Genomic DNA, 23,656 nt, shown 5'->3' with positions numbered 1-23,656 from the left:
CTGTTTATATAGACGGACTAAATATTCATCATTTTTAAGTATAAGACAAACAAAAAATTATATGGTGGAGTCCATAAATATGACCATTTTAAATATATTTGACCTATCTTTTATTTTAAACGGATATATCCGTTTATAGTGAGACTAATTGTATTTACAAAGGAGTAAATGAGTTCCGGGATTACAACCTACTCACTCCTGTACCACAAGTTTCTAGTCCACACGTTACAACAACTTACATGCTCTAGTTTAAATATAGGTAACGTCGCCCAATTAATCAAAACAACAATCATATTCCTAAGTGCATTACAAAAACATGTCTCCTCAAGACAGCAAGCCATTGCACATAGCAATGTACCCTTGGTTTGCTATTGGCCACTTCAATTCATACCTCCACTTAGCCAACAAATTAGCCCAAAGAGGTCACATTATCTCATTTCTTCTCCCTACTAAAACCCAACAAAAATTAGCCTCTATTAATCCATACCCTAACCTTGTTACATTCTTTCCCATTACTGTACCACCCGTTGACGGCCTACCAGCTGGTGCAGAATCTACTAATGATGTCCACCCAAAGGACCGCTCTAAAATTATGGCCGCCCGGGATTTAACTCAAGACCAACTTGACTCTTATCTGGCTCAACTCAAACCCGACTTTTTATTTTTTGACTCCCCTGAGTGGGTCCCCCAAGTAGCCCGAAAACACGGGGTCAAACCCGTTTACTATGCTGTTTTTTACGTATCAATGTTTGCTTATTGCAACTTACAAGCGAGGAACTTACCCTTGAACCACCGTCTTACGGAGGGTGACCTTATCGAACCACCCCCGGGGTTCCCGAGCTCGATAAAGTTCCGCCCCTCCGAGGCGCGGACCACCGCGAGGGTGTTTTCGAGTGATTTCGGGAATGGAATGACGTTCTTAGAAAAGCAAGACTTGGGGATTCAAGAGAGTGTTGCCATAGGGTTTAGAAGTTGTAGGGAGACGGAGGGAGCTTATGCTGACTTTCTTGAGAAACAACTTGGTAAACCCGTTTTACTAGCGGGTTTTTTGTTTCCGGATCCTCCGACGTCTAAACTAGATGAATTTTTTGATAATTGGTTAAACGGGTTCGGTCATGGCACCGTAATTTATTGTGCACTTGGAAGTGAAGCGTCCATTGAAAAGGACCAGTTTGATGAACTTGTCCTTGGACTCGAGCTCACAGGTATGACTTCTATGACATTAATTAAAAAAAAAAAAAAAAAGTCGATCAAAAATGTGGGGTTACAAATTATGAGTATATCGATTAGTACAAGATGGGTTTAGTTAGCCGAGGGTTTAGTTAGGCGAGTGAAAAAGTGGTGGAAATGTGGAACGTTTGTGTCTCCTCAATTGATTACAAATTGATTTTTGTTTTCTTTGTTAGTTTGGTTTAATTTATTTAATTAATTAAGGTGAGTATGATAATAATTAATAAAATAAAAAATTGTTATGGAGAGTATGGTCGGTTGTACTTAGACCTGGTAAACGGATCAATCGAGTCGAGTTCAGGCGGTTCAATTCGGGCCATATCAAGTCGGGTCAACTTGCCTTCTAGTCATTTTCGGATCACCTTTCATTAAGTTATTTAGGTATAATAATCAATTATCAAAAATAAATATTTGTGTCGGGTTATATCGGATCGGGTAAATTCGGGTTCGTGTCAAGCTCGGATCTTGAGTTCGGTGTCGGGTCAGGTACGAGTCAGGTCATCGGATCATTCGAGTCGGGTTAATTTTGTGGTCTAGTTGTAATACGGAGTATTATAGAAGATGTTCTAACATTTAGATATTTTCCGTAGGAGTTATTTCTTAATCTATTTGGCATTTAGGGAGTACTTTGTAAAATTGATTGAGCAATAATGTATCATTTTTTTATTGGACAGGTATGCCTTTTCTAGCGGCCATAAAGCCGCCAGCGGGCTATGAAACAATAGAGTCCGCCTTACCTGAAGGTTTCATAGAGAGGACAAAAGGAAGAGGAATGGTGCGCGGGGATTGGGTCCCACAACCGCAAATCGTGCAACATCCTTCAGTAGGATGCTTTGTGAGCCATTGTGGGACTGGTTCTCTATCGGAAGCATTGATGGGAGGGTGTCAACTAGTACTGATTCCTCTAAACCTAGATCAATACATAAATGCGAGACTAATGAGCGTTGATATGAGGGTTGCAGTCGAGGTTGAGAAGGGGGAGAATGATGACTTCTTCTATAAAGAAGCCCTTCAAAAGGCGGTCGAATTGGTGATGGATTTAGAAGGCCAAGTTGGGAAAGAACTCAAGGCTAACAATGCTAAATGGAGGGAATTGTTGTTCAAAGAAGGAATTGAGGAGTCTTACATTAACAGCTTTGTTAAGAGTCTTAGAGAATTGCTTTGATGATATCATGTACAATGATAGGGCGCCACCGGGTGGCGTCGAGTATGGGTGTCACCCTCTCATAAGCATTTTTTATTAAAGGGATTTCCACTTGATGCATGTGAGAGGGTGGCGCTAAGATTGGTTGTCATCTGGTGCGCCAACTCATTTTCCCTTTGTTTTTGTGTGGTTTATTTGATTTCTTAATAAGTAGTGTCATCAGTTGATTCTATTGTTTAGGTCATATTCTGGTGACACTCCGTTAGAGTTTAAGCTTGTAAGGGTAAGTTGTTTTTCTATTTTGTGTTTTCTTGTTAAGTACCATGCTCTTTGAGATCACTACACTATTTTCTACTCCCTCCTATTCATTCATTTTGTCCCTCTTTCCTTATCGAAGCTAGTCGGATTTTTGTCCCTCTTTCCTCTTTTAGTAACTTTTGTGTGGTCTAAATTTAATTACATGTGGGGTAGAGTGGAATAGAGTGTTTTGTGTGGTCCAAAATCATTTTTTTAATTCTTGTGCAAAATAAAAGAGGGACAAAATGAATGAATAGGAGGGAGTATATGATTTTGTTAAAATGTGACTAAGCAATCATTCAATACTTGTTCCCCCAACTATGTCTTAACTTGTTTGATCTTCACATACGTCATTGCGAAACGCTCGTTATACACTTGCTTGGAGCTGCCACGTGAAGCTAAGTACCAATATTTGTCTATCAAACATGGGTGGAGTGATCGCTTTGCTGGCGGAGCAGTTCTTGGTGAGGGTGATAATAATGATACTAACGGTCGTTAATACTAGTAATATACTCTATCAAACATGCACTTAATTAAACTAAAAAAAAGTAGTAAAATAGAAGTATAGAGCCGAACGACCCAAGAGGACTAAACTAAGCTAAAACAAGTTCGACAAGACTAATTACTAATTAACACACTAACTAGTAAAATTAATCTAGACTAATTAAATTAATATAAATACACAAGCAAGGGTATTAACAATGGTAAACAAGGTAAGAAACATAGATATTTTTTTTTTTTTTTTTTGAGGGGGAACAACAAGGATAGATTTGGTCTTGTAGACAAATCAACAAACACCTTCTAAATTCAAACTGTGTAATACTCCGTATGAGAAAACTTGGTGTAATTATACTTTTAATGCAACAAGCAATTAAGATTAATCACCCTTCATCAATTTATTAACCTAATACACATTTAATCTCATATAAGTAGTGAAGATTATTTAAAGCAATAATCACCTTTCCTAGACTTTATGACCATCATTTAAACCAACAACAATTATAAAGAATAGATCTTTAAGAACAACAACTAAAATTAAAGGCTAGGTAGTCTCCTACTAATTATCTAAGCCAATTAGTAGTTGGATTACTAACATTCATCTACTCATAGATGCATAAATTAAATTAAATTAAACCATCTTCACAAATTATGAACTTCTTGTTGGGAAATTAGCGCCAATCTCCAACGCGCAACGGAAGCAACCAATCGATAATTAAACCGTAAAAGTAAATAAATGTAAGCAATATTAAGATGAGACGATATTTTAGAGTCAAACCCAAGGCAAAACCTTCCAAACCGGAAGTAAAACCCACTAGCCAAATCGACTAGAATCCACTATAATAATATAGTACCAGTACAACGTAACCGTCCCGAATTAATACCAATTCGAAACCCACAATAATATAAGATAACAACCTCTAGCTCTCCAGTAATATTAGTTAATGCCACTAATATCACCCCTAGATTAACCTCCTAAATTATTGTATAAAAACACCTGTTGTACTGCCTCTCACCCTCAAACCCGACTTGCTATTTTCTACCAAACTAAGTCACCTTGTTTGATATTTGTTGTCAGATACTTTTACCAAAGGATTTGTCATCCTTTATATAGCCATGTGAAATTGACGTTACATTTACAACCATAACCAAAATCACTTCATGTTACCAACACATGAATTAAAACAAATTCATATGTTTTTCCACTTCCATTACGTAATGTTAAACAAATGAATTAATATTCATTTAACATCACACAATGTTACATGTACTAAATTAATACATGTAACACTTCTCATTAAGCTTTGTGTTGGATGTTACCCCTCCAACACAAGAGATCACCACCGAGGAATCAACCATTAGCCTTTTAAAATCACCACCGCACACCCGAGTTAGTATCCCATTCCTCACCCTAACTCACTATCACGGCCAATGCACCATGTACGGCCTAAACCTAGTCAATGGCGTTACTTGACTCCGAGAGAAACCTCTTACTCTCCACCTTTCCACCAAAGAGAATTTTACCTTTGCGCCCGTCTCAGAACCTCGAAAACAATCTACCTTCGTCGCCTCTTCCGCGAATGAAACACGTGCACGACTTTTCCGTTTCCAAATATCCCGTGAGGTTTTTATTACATATGCATCCAGACGGTATAAACCACGACGTAGCTCCCCCTTCATGAGGACCATAGAACCCTTAGTAACTTTCATTACTCCCCCATGAGTTTTACACCCATAACCTTCGGAGTCTAGTTAACTTAGTGAGATTAGATTCCACCGCAACTTTGGAACATAAGCAACCTTGTCCAAAGTGTGCACCACCCCATTTGACAATTTGATTTTTACCACCCCAACACCCATGACATTAATCGTTGAGTTATTAGCCAAACTCAACTTCCTAGCCACGCCTTCTTGGAGTTCATCAAAATTATCTTTCCGGGTTCAAACATGGTTGATACAACCAGAATCTAATATCCATTCTTCCTTGGAAGACACGTCGTTCACATCCGTGACTGCAAATATGTCACTATCATCGGTAAGGAAACAACCACTACTTCCTTCACCGGCAACCAAGTTGGTGTCACCCTTGTTTTCTTCATTCCCGCATTTCTTAGGACAGAACCGCCTAATATGCCCAAGGTCATCACACTTGAAACACTTCACATCATTATTCCTAGAAGCGTTCCTGGATCGAGACCTGCCATGCTTCGATCCATCCTCCCTATTAAACGAACGACCTCTCTCATCCCTAGCAATTACAACTGTACCCGTACTGTCGTTCCGTATCCCAGCCTTGTCCTTCTTCCTCGCATTAAAGGACAATAAAGCTGTCTGTGCTTGCTCCATCATGATGGTGTCTTTCCCGCACAGAATAGTATCCACATAAGTCTCATATGTGTCCGGGAGAGATTTGAGGAGTAGTAATGCCTTATCTTCCTCCTCAAGCTTCACTTCGATCTTCTTCAACTCGTCTAACAGCTCATTGAACAAATTCACATGTCCAATTAAATTTTTATCCTCGTCCATCCTCAACCGATATAACCGCCGCTTCAAAAGCAACTTGTTGGTCAAACTCTTCGCCCTGTAGAGTTTCTCCAACTTTTCTCATACCACTGATGGAGAGTCGTCATCAAGAACACAATTGATGACAGAATCCGAGATGCACAACTTAATAGTACTTGCACACTTAGTGCAAACCTCTTTCCAGTCGGTATCACTCATCTTCTCTGGCTTACCGTCAACTCCTTTCAAGGCTCTAACAAAGCCAAGATGAACCAGGAGATCCTTCATCCTTCTTTGCCAAAGGGTGAAACTAATTTTACCATTAAATTTTGGTACTGCAAATTGAGACCCCAAATTTGACATCCTTGCCAATTATAAATCAGCCACCAGATCGAGCCTAGTGGCTCTGATACCACTGTTGGGAAATTGCGCCAATCTCCCACGCGCAACGAAAGCAACCAATCGATAATTAAACCGTAAAAGTAAATAAATGTAAGCAATATTAAGATGAGACGATATTTTAGAGTCAAACCCAAGGCAAAACCTTCCAAACCGGAAGTAAAACCCACTAGCCAAATCGACTAGAATCCACTATAATAATATAGTACCAGTACAACGTAACCGTCCCGAATTAATACCAATTCGAAACCCACAATAATATAAGATAACAACCTCTAGCTCTCCAGTAATATTAGTTAATGCCACTAATATCACCCCTAGATTAACCTCCTAAATTATTGTATAAAAACACCTGTTGTACTGCCTCTCACCCTCAAACCCGACTTGCTATTTTCTACCAAACTAAGTCACCTTGTTTGATATTTGTTGTCAGATACTTTTACCAAAGGATTTGTCATCCTTTATATAGCCATGTGAAATTGACGTTACAGTTTACAACCATAAATCACTTCATGTTACCAACACATGAATTAAAACAAATTCATATGTTTTCCCACTTCCATTACGTAATGTTAAACAAATGAATTAATATTCATTTAACATCACACAATGTTACGTGTACTAAATTAATACATGTAACACTTCTCATTAAGCTTTGTGTTGGATGTTACCCCTCCAACACAAGAGATCACCACCGAGGAATCAACCATTAGCCTTTTAAAATCACCAGCTGCACACCCGAGTTAGTATCCGGTCCTCACCCTAACTCACTATCACGGCCAATGCACCATGTACAGCCTAAACCTAGTCAATGGCGTTACTTGACTCCGGAGAGAAACCTCTTACTCTCCACCTTTCCACCAGCAGGAATTTTACCTTTGCGCCCGTCTGTAACCTGAAAACAATCTACCTTCGTCGCCTCTTCCGCGAATGAAACACGTGCACGACTTTTCCGTTTCCAGCTATCCTGTGAGGTTTTTATTACATATGCATCCAGACGGTATAAACCACGACGTAGCTCCCCCTTCATGAGGACCATAGAACCCTTAGTAACTTTCATTACTCCCCCATGAGTTTTACACCCATAACCTTCGGAGTCTAGTTAACTTAGTGAGATTAGATTCCACCGCAACTTTGGAACATAAGCAACCTTGTCCAAAGTGTGCACCACCCCATTTGACAATTTGATTTTTACCACCCCAACACCCATGACATTAACTGTTGAGTTATTAGCCAAACTCAACTTCCTAGCCACGCCTTCTTGGAGTTCATCAAAATTATCTTTCCGGGTTCAAACATGGTTGATACAACCAGAATCTAATATCCATTCTTCCTTGGAAGACACGTCGTTCACATCCGTGACTGCAAATATGTCACTATCATCGGTAAGGAAACAACCACTACTTCCTTCACCGGCAACCAAGTTGGTGTCACCCTTGTTTTCTTCATTCCCGCATTTCTTAGGACAGAACCGCCTAATATGCCCAAGGTCATCACACTTGAAACACTTCACATCATTATTCCTAGAAGCGTTCCTGGATCGAGACCTGCCATGCTTCGATCCATCCTCCCTATTAAACGAACGACCTCTCTCATCCCTAGCAATTACAACTGTACCCGTCGCATTGTCGTTCCGTATCCCAGCCTTGTCCTTCTTCCTCGCATTAAAGGACAATAAAGCTGTCTGTGCTTGCTCCATCATGATGGTGTCTTTCCCGCACAGAATAGTATCCACATAAGTCTCATATGTGTCCGGGAGAGATTTGAGGAGTAGTAATGCCTTATCTTCCTCCTCAAGCTTCACTTCGATCTTCTTCAACTCGTCTAACAGCTCATTGAACAAATTCACATGTCCAATTAAATTTTTATCCTCGTCCATCCTCAACCGATATAACCGCCGCTTCAAAAGCAACTTGTTGGTCAAACTCTTCGCCCGTAGAGTTTCTCCAACTTTTCTCATACCATCGATGGAGAGTCGTCATCAAGAACACAATTGATGACAGAATCCGAGATGCACAACTTAATAGTACTTGCACACTTAGTGCAAACCTCTTTCCAGTCGGTATCACTCATCTTCTCTGGCTTACCGTCAACTCCTTTCAAGGCTCTAACAAAGCCAAGATGAACCAGGAGATCCTTCATCCTTCTTTGCCAAAGGGTGAAACTAATTTTACCATTAAATTTTGGTACTGCAAATTGAGACCCCAAATTTGACATCCTTGCCAATTATAAATCAGCCACGGATCGAGCCTAGTGGCTCTGATACCACTGTTGGGAAATTGCGCCAATCTCCCACGCGCAACGAAAGCAACCAATCGATAATTAAACCGTAAAAGTAAATAAATGTAAGCAATATTAAGATGAGACGATATTTTAGAGTCAAACCCAAGGCAAAACCTTCCAAACCGGAAGTAAAACCCACTAGCCAAATCGACTAGAATCCACTATAATAATATAGTACCAGTACAACGTAACCGTCCCGAATTAATACCAATTCGAAACCCACAATAATATAAGATAACAACCTCTAGCTCTCCAGTAATATTAGTTAATGCCACTAATATCACCCCTAGATTAACCTCCTAAATTATTGTATAAAAACACCAGTTGTACTGCCTCTCACCCTCAAACCCGACTTGCTATTTTCTACCAAACTAAGTCACCTTGTTTGATATTTGTTGTCAGATACTTTTACCAAAGGATTTGTCATCCTTTATATAGCCATGTGAAATTGACGTTACAGTTTACAACCATAAATCACTTCATGTTACCAACACATGAATTAAAACAAATTCATATGTTTTCCCACTTCCATTACGTAATGTTAAACAAATGAATTAATATTCATTTAACATCACACAATGTTACGTGTACTAAATTAATACATGTAACACTTCTCATTAAGCTTTGTGTTGGATGTTACCCCTCCAACACAAGAGATCACCACCGAGGAATCAACCATTAGCCTTTTAAAATCACCACCGCACACCCGAGTTAGTATCCGGTCCTCACCCTAACTCACTATCACGGCCAATGCACCATGTACAAACCTAAACCTAGTCAATGGCGTTACTTGACTCCGGAGAGAAACCTCTTACTCTCCACCTTTCCACCAGCAGGAATTTTACCTTTGCGCCCGTCTGTAACCTGAAAACAATCTACCTTCGTCGCCTCTTCCGCGAATGAAACACGTGCACGACTTTTCCGTTTCCAGCTATCCTGTGAGGTTTTTATTACATATGCATCCAGACGGTATAAACCACGACGTAGCTCCCCCTTCATGAGGACCATAGAACCCTTAGTAACTTTCATTACTCCCCCATGAGTTTTACACCCATAACCTTCGGAGTCTAGTTAACTTAGTGAGATTAGATTCCACCGCAACTTTGGAACATAAGCAACCTTGTCCAAAGTGTGCACCACCCCATTTGACAATTTGATTTTTACCACCCCAACACCCATGACATTAACTGTTGAGTTATTAGCCAAACTCAACTTCCTAGCCACGCCTTCTTGGAGTTCATCAAAATTATCTTTCCGGGTTCAAACATGGTTGATACAACTTAAATCTAATATCCATTCTTCCTTGGAAGACACGTCGTTCACATCCGTGACTGCAAATATGTCACTATCATCGGTAAGGAAACAACCACTACTTCCTTCACCGGCAACCAAGTTGGTGTCACCCTTGTTTTCTTCATTCCCGCATTTCTTAGGACAGAACCGCCTAATATGCCCAAGGTCACCACACTTGAAACACTTCACATCATTATTCCTAGAAGCGTTCCTGGATCGAGACCTGCCATGCTTCGATCCATCCTCCCTATTAAACGAACGACCTCTCTCATCCCTAGCAATTACAACTGTACCCGTACTGTCGTTCCGTATCCCAGCCTTGTCCTTCTTCCTCGCATTAAAGGACAATAAAGCTGTCTGTGCTTGCTCCATCATGATGGTGTCTTTCCCGCACAGAATAGTATCCACATAAGTCTCATATGTGTCCGGGAGAGATTTGAGGAGTAGTAATGCCTTATCTTCCTCCTCAAGCTTCACTTCGATCTTCTTCAACTCGTCTAACAGCTCATTGAACAAATTCACATGTCCAATTAAATTTTTATCCTCGTCCATCCTCAACCGATATAACCGCCGCTTCAAAAGCAACTTGTTGGTCAAACTCTTCGCCCTGTAGAGTTTCTCCAACTTTTCTCATACCACTGATGGAGAGTCGTCATCAAGAACACAATTGATGACAGAATCCGAGATGCACAACTTAATAGTACTTGCACACTTAGTGCAAACCTCTTTCCAGTCGGTATCACTCATCTTCGCTGGCTTACCGTCAACTCCTTTCAAGGCTCTAACAAAGCCAAGATGAACTAGGAGATCCTTCATCCTTCTTTGCCAAAGGGTGAAACTACTTTTACCATTAAATTTTGGTACTGCAAATTGAGACCCCAAATTTGACATCCTTGCCAATTATAAATCAGCCACCAGATCGAGCCTAGTGGCTCTGATACCACTGTTGGGAAATTGCGCCAATCTCCCACGCGCAACGGAAGCAACCAATCGATAATTAAACCGTAAAAGTAAATAAATGTAAGCAATATTAAGATGAGACAATATTTTAGAGTCAAACCCAGGGCAAAATATTCCAAACCGGAAGTAAAACCCACTAGCCAAATCGACTAGAATCCTCTATAATAATATAATACCAGTACAACGTAACCGTCCCGAATTAATATCAATTCGAAACCCATAATAATATAAGATAACAACCTCTAACTCTCCAGTAATATTAGTCAATGCCACTAATATCACCCCTAGATTAACCTCCTAAATTATTGTATAAAAACACCTATTGTACTGCCTCTCACCCTCAAACCCGACTTGCTATTTTCTATCAAGCTAAGTCACCTTATTTGATATTTGTTGTCAGATACTTTTACCAAAGGATTTGTCATCCTTTATATAGCCATGTGAAATTGACGTTACAGTTTACAACCATAAATCACTTCACGTTACCAACACATGCATTAAAACAAATTCATATGTTTTTCCACTTCCATTACGTAATGTTAAACAAATGAATTAATATTCATTTAACATCACACAATGTTACGTGTACTAAATTAATACATGTAACACTTCTCATTAAGCTTTGTGTTGGATGTTACTCAACACTTGCTACAAGATGTATTGTATATATTAGAATATGTCAATATTCTCTTGTATATTTGGTAAATATCTTTTATTTGGTAAATATTTGTTTCCTATAATTATGTAAAATAGTTGTAAATTTATTTGGTAAAATATACAAGAGAATATTGGCATATTCTAATAGTATAGATTAAACCATTTCTACAATATTAGCAGTTTGAGTACCAGTAATAGGTTCATTTTATATATACTTTTCACCCTATATTTAGCTCGGTTTTATATTAATTATCCGCTCTTAGGAGCGATTTATGAGCTAATGTTGCCTTTGGTAGTATTCGTTAACTTTATTGTCTTATGTAGGAATTGGAGCGGTTTTCCGTCATTTTCTTATACTTTGACAAATCCCGAGTAAGGCGGAGCTAAATGGCAAGAATTTGAGCTTAAGTTAATGTGCCATGCTTATTTACAAATCCCGACTCAAAGGGAGCAAATTACAAATGAATACGAGCCCACATGAAGACAAGTTTACGTGCAACGTAATACAAGTTACATGTTGAAGTTGCGACGGTCTTTGTGTTCATATAAAGACGGCATTCATGCAATTGCAAGCTAAAGACAAGGTTTTCATGCCCATATCTATGCTATTACGAAGGGTCATATACACATGCTAGCAATAAGACGGGGTTTATATTACAATGAACCTCACGGACTCAAGCCCATGGAACCTCCAACGGCTCTCCAACGGCTCTCTCTTTCCCTTATGGCAACAATCTCTTTTTGCCTCAATTAGTTGATATTGTGAATATTACCTTACCTTGTTTATAGCTTGTTCTCACATATAAATACTTGCCTATGTAATTAGAATAAACACATGAACATATACAATTGCACTTTCATATATACAATCATACGTTTATAATATGATATGGTATCAGCCAAGTTCCTCGAAACCTAAAATCGCCGTCTTCTTCGTTTTGTTCTCGATCCCCGAACTCGATTTTAACCTTGACGAATCCTGACGACAATCAAATTATTAATTGTACCTCGAAATCTCAATCCTATACCTTCGTTCCTGTTGAAAATCCCAGCACTAACATCACACAAATACCGTTCACAGGAACCAATTTCGACGAATGGTCCCATGGGCTTACCCTTGCTCTTCTCGCCAAAGGAAAACAGGGGTATGTCGATGGCACCATCAAGAAACCCGCTGTTACTGCCTCCGATTTTCCTTCCTGGTTGTCTCAAAACGCGCTTGTCACCGCATGGATCTACAATTCTCTCGATCCGACCATTCGACGAACGATTTGATATCGCCCTGAAGCAAAACAAATATGGGACGATATCCGAAATCGCTTCTGCCAGAATAATGATGCACGAATTTTTCGGTTGCAGGGCGAGTTGAGTTCGTGTCGCCAGGGTCCAACAGAGTCTCTTATTGATTACTATGGCCGCCTCACAAAACTATAGGATGATATTCAAGCAGCAGATCCCATTCCACCTTGTGCGTGTGACCCGTGCACCTGTAATCTGGTAAGCATTCTCGATACTCGTCATGATAAGAAACGTGTTCGTGATTTTCTTATGGGATTGGACGACCGATATGACACTGCTCGTTCTCAATTAATTGGTATTTCTCCCTTACCTACACTTGATTTTGCCTATAATCGACTCCTCCAAGAGGAGGGAATGCAACAATTTTCCGTCAATAAAATTGACTCAAAACCTGAAACCATGGCTTTTGCTACTCGGACCAATGCTAACCCGCGGCCTGCTGGTGGGGGAGGAGATCGTTCTCGGTCAACTGACCCCAATAGACCATATTGTATCGCTTGTCGACGGTCAGGCCACTTGTATCCCGTCTGCTATCGTGTTACAAGAGAGTTTCCAGATTGGTGGGGAGACCGTCCTAGAGATCGTATCTATATAAATGAAGTTGATATGAGTCATACTGTAGTTCCCAATGTTCAAGGTAGAGCCAATTATGACCGTATTAAAAAGGCTGCTTCGAATGGCCCACGAGCTCATGCATCTCGTCACCACCCCCACACCCTCTGCCCACGGTGCTACTGTCCACCCGACTGCCCCCGGTGCTCCTGTTAGTGGGGAGTCAGCTCGGGCTCATGTTATCTCGGTATCACCTCCATCTGTTTCGGTACTCCCTTCATCTGCTGGGTTCGAAAATTTTGATTTTAATAAACTTACTCTGACACAACTCGAGGAAGTTCACAAAATATGGCAGGCACGACAGCCGGGACCGTCCTCATCGACTCGTCTAAGCGGTAAACCCTTATCTTTCTCTTGGATTATCGACATGGGAGCATCCCGACATATGTCGGGTTGCCTATCCCATTTTACTAATATTCGAAAAATTAGCCCTTTATCTGTTGGGCTCCCTGAATGGCGAATTCACACGCCACTCAATGTGGCGATATTTATTTATCAACTCGATTTATTTTACATAATGTTTTATATTCCGACAAATTAAATTGCAATCTCATTTCCGTTTCTTCCCTTTTGCTTGATTCATCGTTAACTATCCAATTTTCTCATCTTTTATGTTTTATTCAGGACATTTGAAGATGAGTTGTGCGCTGGTTTTATGATGGGTTCATGCCCGAAAGATGTTAACTATGAACCATGAAGGGTCTGCCCTTAAGCACAAGCAGATAGCAGCCATGGCCTGGCCGTTAGAGTAGCTTACGTGCCATATTGAAGACGGGTTATAAACTCGAGTAGGATGGACTCGTACATGCTTCCATGCTCACTTGAACTCGTGTACTAGCTGTGAGGGAGTCGGAGTCCAACCCAAGCACTGCTAGCCTCTGCCCGTCGGTGATGGTGGGAGCATGGTGGCGGCAAGGCCGGCCTTAAGGGTAGTTTGGGTTGGCAAATGACAAGGGCCCAATATTGAAAGACGCCCAATATGGAAAAAAAAAAAAAAAAAAAATTAGGAAATGTCAACCTAACTAACTAACTGGAAGCCTAAAAACATGGAAAACTTCTTTCCTGTGTTTCTTACGTCTCGAGTTGCGTGAAGAATGCAGCGAAAACAGAGCATGTCATGACTTCCCCGATCGGGGTTGTATTCCCTGCCCACCGGGGACACTTGCAGCAACCAAATTCGTCTCCCAAGCCACTTAGCCACGTCCCCGATCGGGGACATCTCCCCTACCCCCCCGGGGAGGCAGCCATCAAGCCAAAACAGCCGTCGTTTCAGCTCCCTGCTTCGTGGTTATATATAGCGCTGCATATTTGCGTGTATCCTATCTTAGATGCTTCTGCCGTCATTTTCCTCTACCATTAGGTTTAGTTTACAAAAACTACATTAGTTTATTAGTTTAATAATTCCGTACATACTACATTTTAATTATTTACATTTTCGATTCAGGTTTAATTCTTGCATCTCGTTCTTCCAATTCCTTGCAATTTTCTCATTTTCTAATTTATAATTATGCAATTGTTTAGATTTCTATTTGTCATTTATTTATATTATTTCTGTTAGAACACACTTGGTTGATGATGCCAAGTTTCATTGTTATTTAATTGTTTGCTTCTTAGTTATAAAATGTTTAGCATTTGAAGCACTCAATGAATTTCCAAAGATGATTCAAGAATGATCAAGAAAAAGTTATGATAAGAAATCCCTTAGCCTTAGTCAAATGTTGTAAACGATTACAAATGCTTAGTGATTGAAGCAATCAAATGGACTCTCAAAGACGGCTTAACATGATCAAGATGAAGTCAACAAGAAGTCAAGACAATGATATGATCCTAGCATTAGTCGAAAAATGTAAGAGTAAGTGTAACATTCTCATTTACGTCAAGTGGTCCGCAAAACCATGCAACGATTAATCGCATCTTGTGGTTTCGATACTACCGTATGGAGAGACTTTTATTCGAAATGTTTAAGTGTCAAAATCTTTACAAATTTCATATTCTCAAAGATTTTACATTTGAATTATCCCAGTTTGAAAACAAATCTGAAAAAATCAATTTGCAAAACTCACATGTGACTCCTCTAAAGTTGTGCATCTACTTTTACATAAATGGAAAGTTGATTTAGTCAAGTACTAAAGCACTCTTCCATTTGTGGTAAGTTGTCACTTGTCAAATGTGTTGAAGTTTTAAATCTGAAATATTAAGTCATAAATCCACATTGATTAATCCTCTAGATTTATGCATTTACCTTTTACTAAAATGGTAAGTTGAACTTGTCAAAGTTTTAAAGCTAGAAATGCTTTTTGCCATTTTGGTAAAATGTCACATGTTGAGTGTTTTGGGAAGAGTTTTCTGATTTTGATCAATAACTTGTCCTCCAAGCCTATAGCCTAACACTTACCATCACTCAAAGGCTATCTATTTAATATTGGATTTAATTAACCTAAGTTGTACTACTTAGATGATCAAATCCACTATAAATAGAGTGCCTTTGCATCATTTATTACCTAAGACTTTTATGAGCATTAATTGTTAAAACACTTTGCAAAACATCAGCTCTTGTTCTTCAACTTATTTGCAAAATTGTTTTCTATTTTAAAAATCTTCAAACGTTTTTTCAAAAGGGCTGTAAATCTCCATGTATCAGTTCGCTGCATTGTGACATATGAGCTTGTTCCATGATTCTCGTGTTTAGGTCTTAATTGTGATCTCCATGTTCATTAAGTGAACGATTGAGATTCAAAGACTCTGTAAACCTGTGAGATAGAACTTAAGTCTTGAAGCGGAGTAGCTTTAAGCGAGTGAAAGTCTTGAAGCGCAGTAGCTTCAAGCAAATGCAACCGGAGTAGGTTGGCGAGTTATTTTCATTGTAAGGGGTTTAGTTGTTTGAGTAAATTTCTAAACAAGCAATAAAATAACGGTTGGACGTAGGCCTCGGAGTAGAGGCTGAACCAATTTTTTAAACATCGTCTTGTTTGTTCATTTACTTTTACGTTTGTTCTCCTTATTTATATATTGTTTATCTCGCAATCATATGCGTGTCACGTTGTTCAATACTGTGTCTCAGACCTGCTGATTGATTCAATCTTGTGAACTTAAAACGATTAAGTATCTCAAGTTTTCAACTTAAAAGAGATTCACTTAAGATTTTCATTTCTAAGAGTATTCAACTTAAAAAGTACTCACTTAATATCTTCATTGTTAAGTTGAAGAAAAAATACTCTTTCATTCATACTTTTCTCGTCTCAGGCAATGCGATCGACTTTTCTTGTGACATATACTTGAGTTTGAATTCGTGTGTATATACTTCTAACTCAAATAGTTCTAAGTATAAACACCTCTATCATTTAAAGTATTGTCCATATCAGTTTAGTCTATTGTTCTAGATTTCAAAGAAGCTTAATTCAAGCTTAAAAATTTTAATTGGACACCTAATTCACCCCCTTCCCCTCTTAGGTGTTCTCGTCCTTGACTCTTCAATTGGTATCAGAGCCTCGTGCTCTTGATATTGGTTAATTACCAAAGAGTTGATCCTATAGTCATGGACGGAAAACATACTAAGCATCCTATCTTCATTGGGGATAACTACTCATGGTGGAAAAATCGCATGGAACACTATGTTAAGAGTACAGATTACGAGTATTGGTTGATAATCCAAAAAGGGCCCCTTGTTATCACGGTTACTAGTGGTAATGGTACTAGTGCCCCAAAAAGTGAGGATAAGTATGTCGAGGCTGATTATAGAAAGGTCGAGAAAAACTCAAAAGCTATGTCCATTCTTCAATATGGCATTGGTGAGCAAGAAGTAAACCGGATTTCCGGATGTACCTCGGCCAAAGAAATTTGGGACACCTTAAGCCTTGCTTATGAGGGACGTCTCAAGTGAAAAAGCATCGTATCGACCTTCTCATGCAACAATATGAGATGTTCAATATGATGAAAGATGAGTCAATTAATAGTCTTTCTTCTCGCTTTTCTAGTATTGTTAATGACCTTAAGAGTCTTGGTAGAAATTTTGAATCCGAGGATATGGTCCGTAAAATCCTTCGAAGTTTAACAGAAACATGGCAACCGAAGGTTACGGCTATTGAGGAGGGCAAAGACTTATCCACTTTAACCCTCAATGAACTAATGGGCTCACTTATGGCTCATGAGCTAACTCTCATGAAGCGTTTTGGTGAAAGCTCTAAAGTAAGAGGGCTTGCTTTCAAATCAACCTCAATTAATGAGGAAGATGATGGAAACGATAAGTTTGCAATGTTCACTAGAAATATAGCGGATATTGTTAATGGTCATAATCCTAAGAGGTTTAACAACAATTCTAGTAAGAAATATTTTTCAAAGAAGAGATCTACTTCCATTGTTGGTTGCATTAAATGTGACGAAAAAGGTCACCAAATGAATGAATGTCCAAAGTGGGGTAACATCAAATCTAAAGAAAAATGTGACTTGGCTAAGAAGGAATACAAGAATAAAGTAATGTGTGCTGTTTGGGGAATGTCCGATTCCGATGAGGACGAGATCCTTGAGGAAGAATTGGATGCCAAGTTGTGTCTTACTACTCGTCTTAATAATGATGCCCTTAGGTCTCCAAAAAGAGAAACATTCAAATGTCTTATGGCTCATCCCGATGATTCTGATTCTAACTTCGAAGATGAGGTAAATCATCTCAAGACAAAGGTTCGATCCTTCTCCAAAAGCAAAGTATGTTTACTCTTAGATAAATTCATTGATAAATGTCGTGTCCAAAACAATAAACTTGAAGCTATGCAAATTGAAATTGAAAACATAGCCGAGGAAAATGTTGGTCTAAGAGAGTGTCTAAATGAGCTTGAACAAAATAACATTTCACCTTGTCTTGAGAAATAAGTAAGGAAACTGAAAAGCCAAAATCTGATTCTTGTAAATAAGGTCAAACTGCTGAATGTCACAGAGACACCCACTGTGACATATGATGCTGAAAAGGAAAACGAGTCTTTAACCAAACATTTTTCTATGTTAACACAAGAACGAGACTCACTTTTAATTGACCTAACCTCTTGTAAAAGTCATCTTAAGGAACTTGAAAAATTAACAGAAATGCTACAAAATGAAACAAGTCATGCTAAGAGCGCCTTTGAAAATGTGCAAATATTAAATCTTGACTATCTTGCCAAAATTGAGATTTTAAACAAAGAGTTAAATGATGCAAAAGAGTTTTACAAGAAAAAGGAAGGAAGTCAAACTGTTTTAAAGTTTTCTACGAGTCAGTCACAACAAAGTGAAAAGAATGTTGGACTCGTTTTCAAATGCAACAGTAACGTGCACTGTTGCATTCGAAACCAAGAACCAAGCAAAACCGATTTCCGAAGAAGAAAACATGCTGGATTTCCTGAATATGTTATTTGCAATTATTGTGGCAAGACTGGTCATGTATTTAATGGTTGTACAAAGAGAATGAATGACATTAAAAGAAACATTAAGGTTGTCAAGCAAGTGTGGATCCGAAAAGACTTGGTAAAGGACATGATTCACAAGAAGGGACCCAAATTAATTTGGGTTCCTAAACTAAATGTTTGATTTGTTAAAGGCATTAGTGAGAGGCAGCAGCAATTGGTACTTTGATTGTGGACGGAAGTGAAAGCCAATCTCTCTCACTAGAAGCCTACAAAGGTGGCACCATGACGTTTGACCACAGCAAAAGAGGTGAAATTGTTGGTATTGAAAAGTTGGTAAGTCATCGTCACAACGTGTCGACAAAGTGTTGCTTGTCAAAGGTTTGAAGCACAATCTTCTTAGTGTCTCTTATTTGAGTGATCATGATAATATTGTTGAATTTCTTGTTAGTGAATGTAGAATTCTTGATGCAAAAACAAGGGAACTTGTTCTTGAAGGAAAACATGCTAATGATGTTTACTTGACTAATTTTTGTTCATTGTCCGGTCCAATCATGTTTTGTATGTGTGTCGTAAAGAATGACTCGTGGCTTTGACATAAATAAATTAGGTCATGTAAATGTTAGAACATTGAACACCCTTAGAAAGCTTGACTTTATTGATGACATTCCTAACATTAAAATTCAGTTTTAAAGAGATGTATGATGATTGTGCTAGAGTAAAACAAGTAAGATGCTCCTTAAATCCAAAAATTATTTTTCTTGTACTTCTAAAACCTCTAAAACTCTTTTGTATAGACTTGTGTGGAGCAATGTATATTAAAAGTAGAGGTAGAAGTCGGTTCTTGTGCATGTGTGTTGATGAATTTTTATGATATGTTTGGCTACTCACTTAATCCTTAAAGATGGAATATTTGATGAATTTCTTATTTGGTTGAAAAGTGTGTAAAATAAATTTGATTTTTTTTACCCGACCATGGAACGAAGTTTAAGAATTCATCATTTGAAACCCATTGTGATGAACATGGTGTTAGTCATAACTTTTCCAACGTAAAACACCTCAACAAAATGAGTTTGTTAAACGTATGAACCGTATCTTGAGAATATGGTTAGGACCATGCTTCTAAGTAGTAAGTTGCCAAAGAAGTTATTTTTTAGCCATCAACACTTTTATGCTTAATTTATAACCATGTTATGATACGTAAAATTCTTAATAAAACTCCCTACGATTTGTTGAAAAGAAGAAATCTCAATATTCCCTCTTAAGATGTTTTGGCTGCAAATACTTTGTTCAAAAATTGGGAAAGACAACTTGGATAAGTTCGATGTTCATAGTGACGAGGTCGTCTTTATTGGATATTCGGATCATAACATGGCCTATAAAGTGCACAATAAAAGAACCATTAAAATGGAAGAAAGCATTCATTTCATATTTGATGAAGCTAGTCCTTTTTGTGTCTAATGAACAGGTTGAAGAAGATTAGGATGTTGATTTCGAGATTGGGATGATTTGTTAAGATATGGATCAAGTGGTGGAAGAGGCTGAGCAACAGTTGGAGCTACTGTTGCCTGAGGATGATATCCAAAATTCAGGGGGAACTAATCGTCCTCCAACACAAGAAGATGCTAGCTCATCCAGGGGGAATGTGGATGGTGAAGAACAGCCCAACCAAATAATGAACGAATCACAATCATCCTCTTCAAATAATCCCCATGCAACAGTCCCCTCGACTGTTACACAAGAACAAACCGATTTCTCAAACCCACTTATTCCAAAAAGGAAAAATGGAAACACCAAAGCTCACCCTCTCTCAAATCTAACCAGTAATCTAAATTTTGGAATGAAAACCAAATCCTCACTCCAAAACTTTTGTGCCTTCAATGCATTCCTCTCTCAAAATGAACTTGTCAATGTCACAGTAGCACTCACTGTTACATACTGGGTGACAACCATGAAAGAGGAATTAAATCAATTCGAAAGGAATGAGGTATGACATCTTACCCTAGGCCAATGTACTGTAATTGGTACAACATTGGTCTTTCGCAATAAACTTGATGATTTTAGCGAAATCGTAAGGAACAAAGCTAAACTAGTGGTGCAAAGTTTTAACCAATAAGAGGTATTCGATTATGATAAGACCTTTGCACCGGTAGCTTGGCTTGAAGTCATACGTATGCTTATAGCTTTTGCATCTCATGTTGACAAAAACTTTTTCAAATGAATGTAAAAACTGCTTTCCTAAATGGATATCTTGAAGAAGAGGTTTTTGTCGAACAATCACCGGGCTTTATAAATAATGAGTTCCCTAACCACGTTTTAAAACTTAATAAAACACTTTATGGTTTAAAACAGGCTCATGAGCCTGATATGATAAGCTTTCAAAGTTTCTATTGGGAAAATGTTGTTTACGTGGTTTGGTTGATAAAACATTATTTATCAAGTCACAGTGCGAGGAACTGTTGCTTGTGCAAGGATATGTCAATGACATTATTTTTAGTGCAACAAATGGCGTCCTTTTTAAATACTTTTTTGGATCTAATAACTTCTGATTTTGATGACCATGATGAGAGAACTTGGATTTTTCCTTGGTCTTCAAATCAAACAAAGTGAGAAAGGTACAATGATTCATCAACAAAAGTGTTTGAAGGAAATGCTAAGTATGTTTGGGTTGACTAATGTTAAACCTCTTGCTACACCAATGATTTCTAACATCAATCCTGACAAAGACGAAAATGGTTTTTGCGGGTAGCACGGTGAATACAAAGAACACATTGAGTATTGACACTTTCTTGGGTCCTTGCCTCATTTCATGGGCCTTCAAGAAGCAAGAAGTTGTTGCACTATACATGGCTGAAAATGAATACAACAGTGCAGTACTGTGTGGCGGACAGATTCTTTGGGTATGACAACAACTGCATAACTATGGTATTATCTTCGACACAACTTCTATCTTTTGTGATAATACTAGTGCAATTAACACCTCAAATAATCCAATACAACATTCTAACACTTAACATATCGACATAAGACATGATGTTTACGTGATCAAGTTGTAAAAATGAATATTTGTCTTAGTTTTTTGTAGAACGGAAAATCAATTAGCGGACATTTTTACAAAACCGTTTGAAAGAGAACAATTCGTAAAATTTCGGTTGGAAATTGGTTTATTGGGTGATATGTGATTCATATTATTTTATTTTCCTTAATGATTGACTAAAGATGAGGACATACATGTGATGACCCTAATTGTTAATTAGTTTACTTCATGCAAAAATATGGTTCGAAAAATATGAATAATTATGCTTGTATTTGAATTGTTGTTGCATTGAGCCACTCAACCCACATTCAAAAATCAAACCTTTCCACCCTCCGCATGTCACTAAAACCATCCGAATCAACACTTCAAAAAATGCCTCCAAAACCCTCATACGACCGAGACTTCAAAATTTTCAAGATTCTTATGACCCAAAGAAAAGAGAAAATTCAAAGAAACAAATGACTTCTCCCATTAAATCCGCTGCCACAAATGAAATGTTGAGAAGCTCATATGTCGAATTACCCATTTCCTCTAAGAAATCCAAGGTTATTTCTCCTCCCAAAGCTGATGCCACAGCATGTGTCACTGTGACACGAAAGAAAACCACAACTCTAATTGAGGAAGATGACCAGAATATTGGGGTTGAAAATGAAGATGAAATTTATGAAGATGTTGGTAATTTGAATGAAAATGGTATGTTTAATAATAGTCTTGACCCATTGCCCTTACCACATGCTACAAATGAGAAAATCATTGAAATCCTTAACGATGACTTAGAAGAAAACTAACATGATAAGCTCATTGTCACCAAGCGTTTTCCAAACAAAAGAAAAAGGGGTTCAAGTTCAAAAATTCAAAAAAAAAAAAAAAAATGGAAGAAGAAGATTTATGCCACAGTCAAGGTGAATGTTGCATCTGGTACCCAATCCGTAATCATTAATCACCAACTCTTTTCCTAATTCTTGAAACTTGGGTAAGATTCTTGTAGCCATTACTCAATTGGTTAGTGAGAAAATTCGAACTTGAAATGAAGAATTTTTGGAACTTATGCAAATTTTGAGGGGGAAAGCTTCAAGAAAATTGATGATGCCTTGATTAACCCCATTTCTAGCCCGTTATCCATTACCATAACCCATTTTGGCTTAATGTTTTCCAAATTCTTTTGCAAACCGTACTTATTTTATTTGTTGAACCTTGCCTTGTTTGTTGTTAAATTATGTCAAACTGTGTTCGTCACTATGTTTTGCCCTCCCTTGATGATGTCAAGAGGGGGAAGTAGTTTAATTATGTCTTATGTGTGACCCCTTAACTCTTAGGCTTGCGTTCACCGTAATATGTCTTGCGACCTTGGTTAGATGTTCTACTTAGACTAAGTATATTGACTCTTTCATGCCTTGATCATGTCTTGTATGTTTTATGTTGAATGCTTAAAGACCGGCTAACCATAGGTTAAGGGGGAACTTCACACATTATTAAAACTTGCCATCATCAAAGGGGGAATTTGTTAGAACACACTTGGTTGATGATGCCAAGTTTCATTGTTATTTAATTGTTTGCTTCTTAGTTATAATGTTTAGCATTTGAAGCACTCAATGAATTTCCAAAGATGATTCAAGAATGATCAAGATAAAGTTATGATAAGAAATCCCTTAGCCTTAGTCAAATGTTGTAAACGATTACAAATGCTTAGTGATTGAAGCAATCAAATGGACTCTCAAAGACGGCTTAACATGATCAAGATGAAGTCAACAAGAAGTCAAGACAACGATATGATCCTAGCATTAGTCGAAAAATGTAAGAGTAAGTGTAACATTCTCATTTACGTCAAGTGGCTGCAAAACCATGCAACAGTGCACTGCACTGTGGTTTCTGATACTACCGTATGGAGAGACTTTTATTCGAAATGTTTAAGTGTCAAAATCTTTACAAATTTCATATTCTCAAAGATTTTACATTTGAATTATCCCAGTTTGAAAACAAATCTGAAAAAATCAATTTGCAAAACTCACATGTGACTCCTCTAAAGTTGTGCATCTACTTTTACATAAATGGAAAGTTGATTTAGTCAAGTACTAA

General features: G+C 38.2%; 1 protein-coding gene across 1 annotated transcript; it reads left to right on the top strand.

The window, feature by feature from the left end:
* Window positions 1-267: 267 nt before the first annotated feature.
* Window positions 268-2,713, top strand: LOC141587263 (UDP-glycosyltransferase 79B30-like). Its single transcript, XM_074408713.1, has 2 exons — window positions 268-1,205; window positions 1,905-2,713. Exons 1-2 carry the CDS (start codon window positions 317-319, stop codon window positions 2,393-2,395), a joined length of 1,380 nt encoding a protein of 459 aa, XP_074264814.1. The 5' UTR covers window positions 268-316; the 3' UTR covers window positions 2,396-2,713.
* Window positions 2,714-23,656: the final 20,943 nt, after the last annotated feature.

This window comes from Silene latifolia, chromosome 6 (genome assembly GCF_048544455.1).
Source record: "Silene latifolia isolate original U9 population chromosome 6, ASM4854445v1, whole genome shotgun sequence".
Taxonomy (NCBI): Eukaryota; Viridiplantae; Streptophyta; class Magnoliopsida; order Caryophyllales; family Caryophyllaceae; genus Silene; species Silene latifolia.
Note: the sequence above shows the minus strand (reverse complement) of the source record. Positions and strands in the feature narration are given on the sequence as shown.

Coding starts and splice junctions, on each gene's coding strand:
- LOC141587263 (XM_074408713.1), top strand. CDS start 317: ATGTCTCCTCAAGACAGCAAGCCATTGCACATAGCAATGTACCCTTGG. Junction 1,206..1,904: donor CCTTGGACTCGAGCTCACAG/GTATGACTTCTA, acceptor TTTATTGGACAG/GTATGCCTTTTCTAGCGGCC.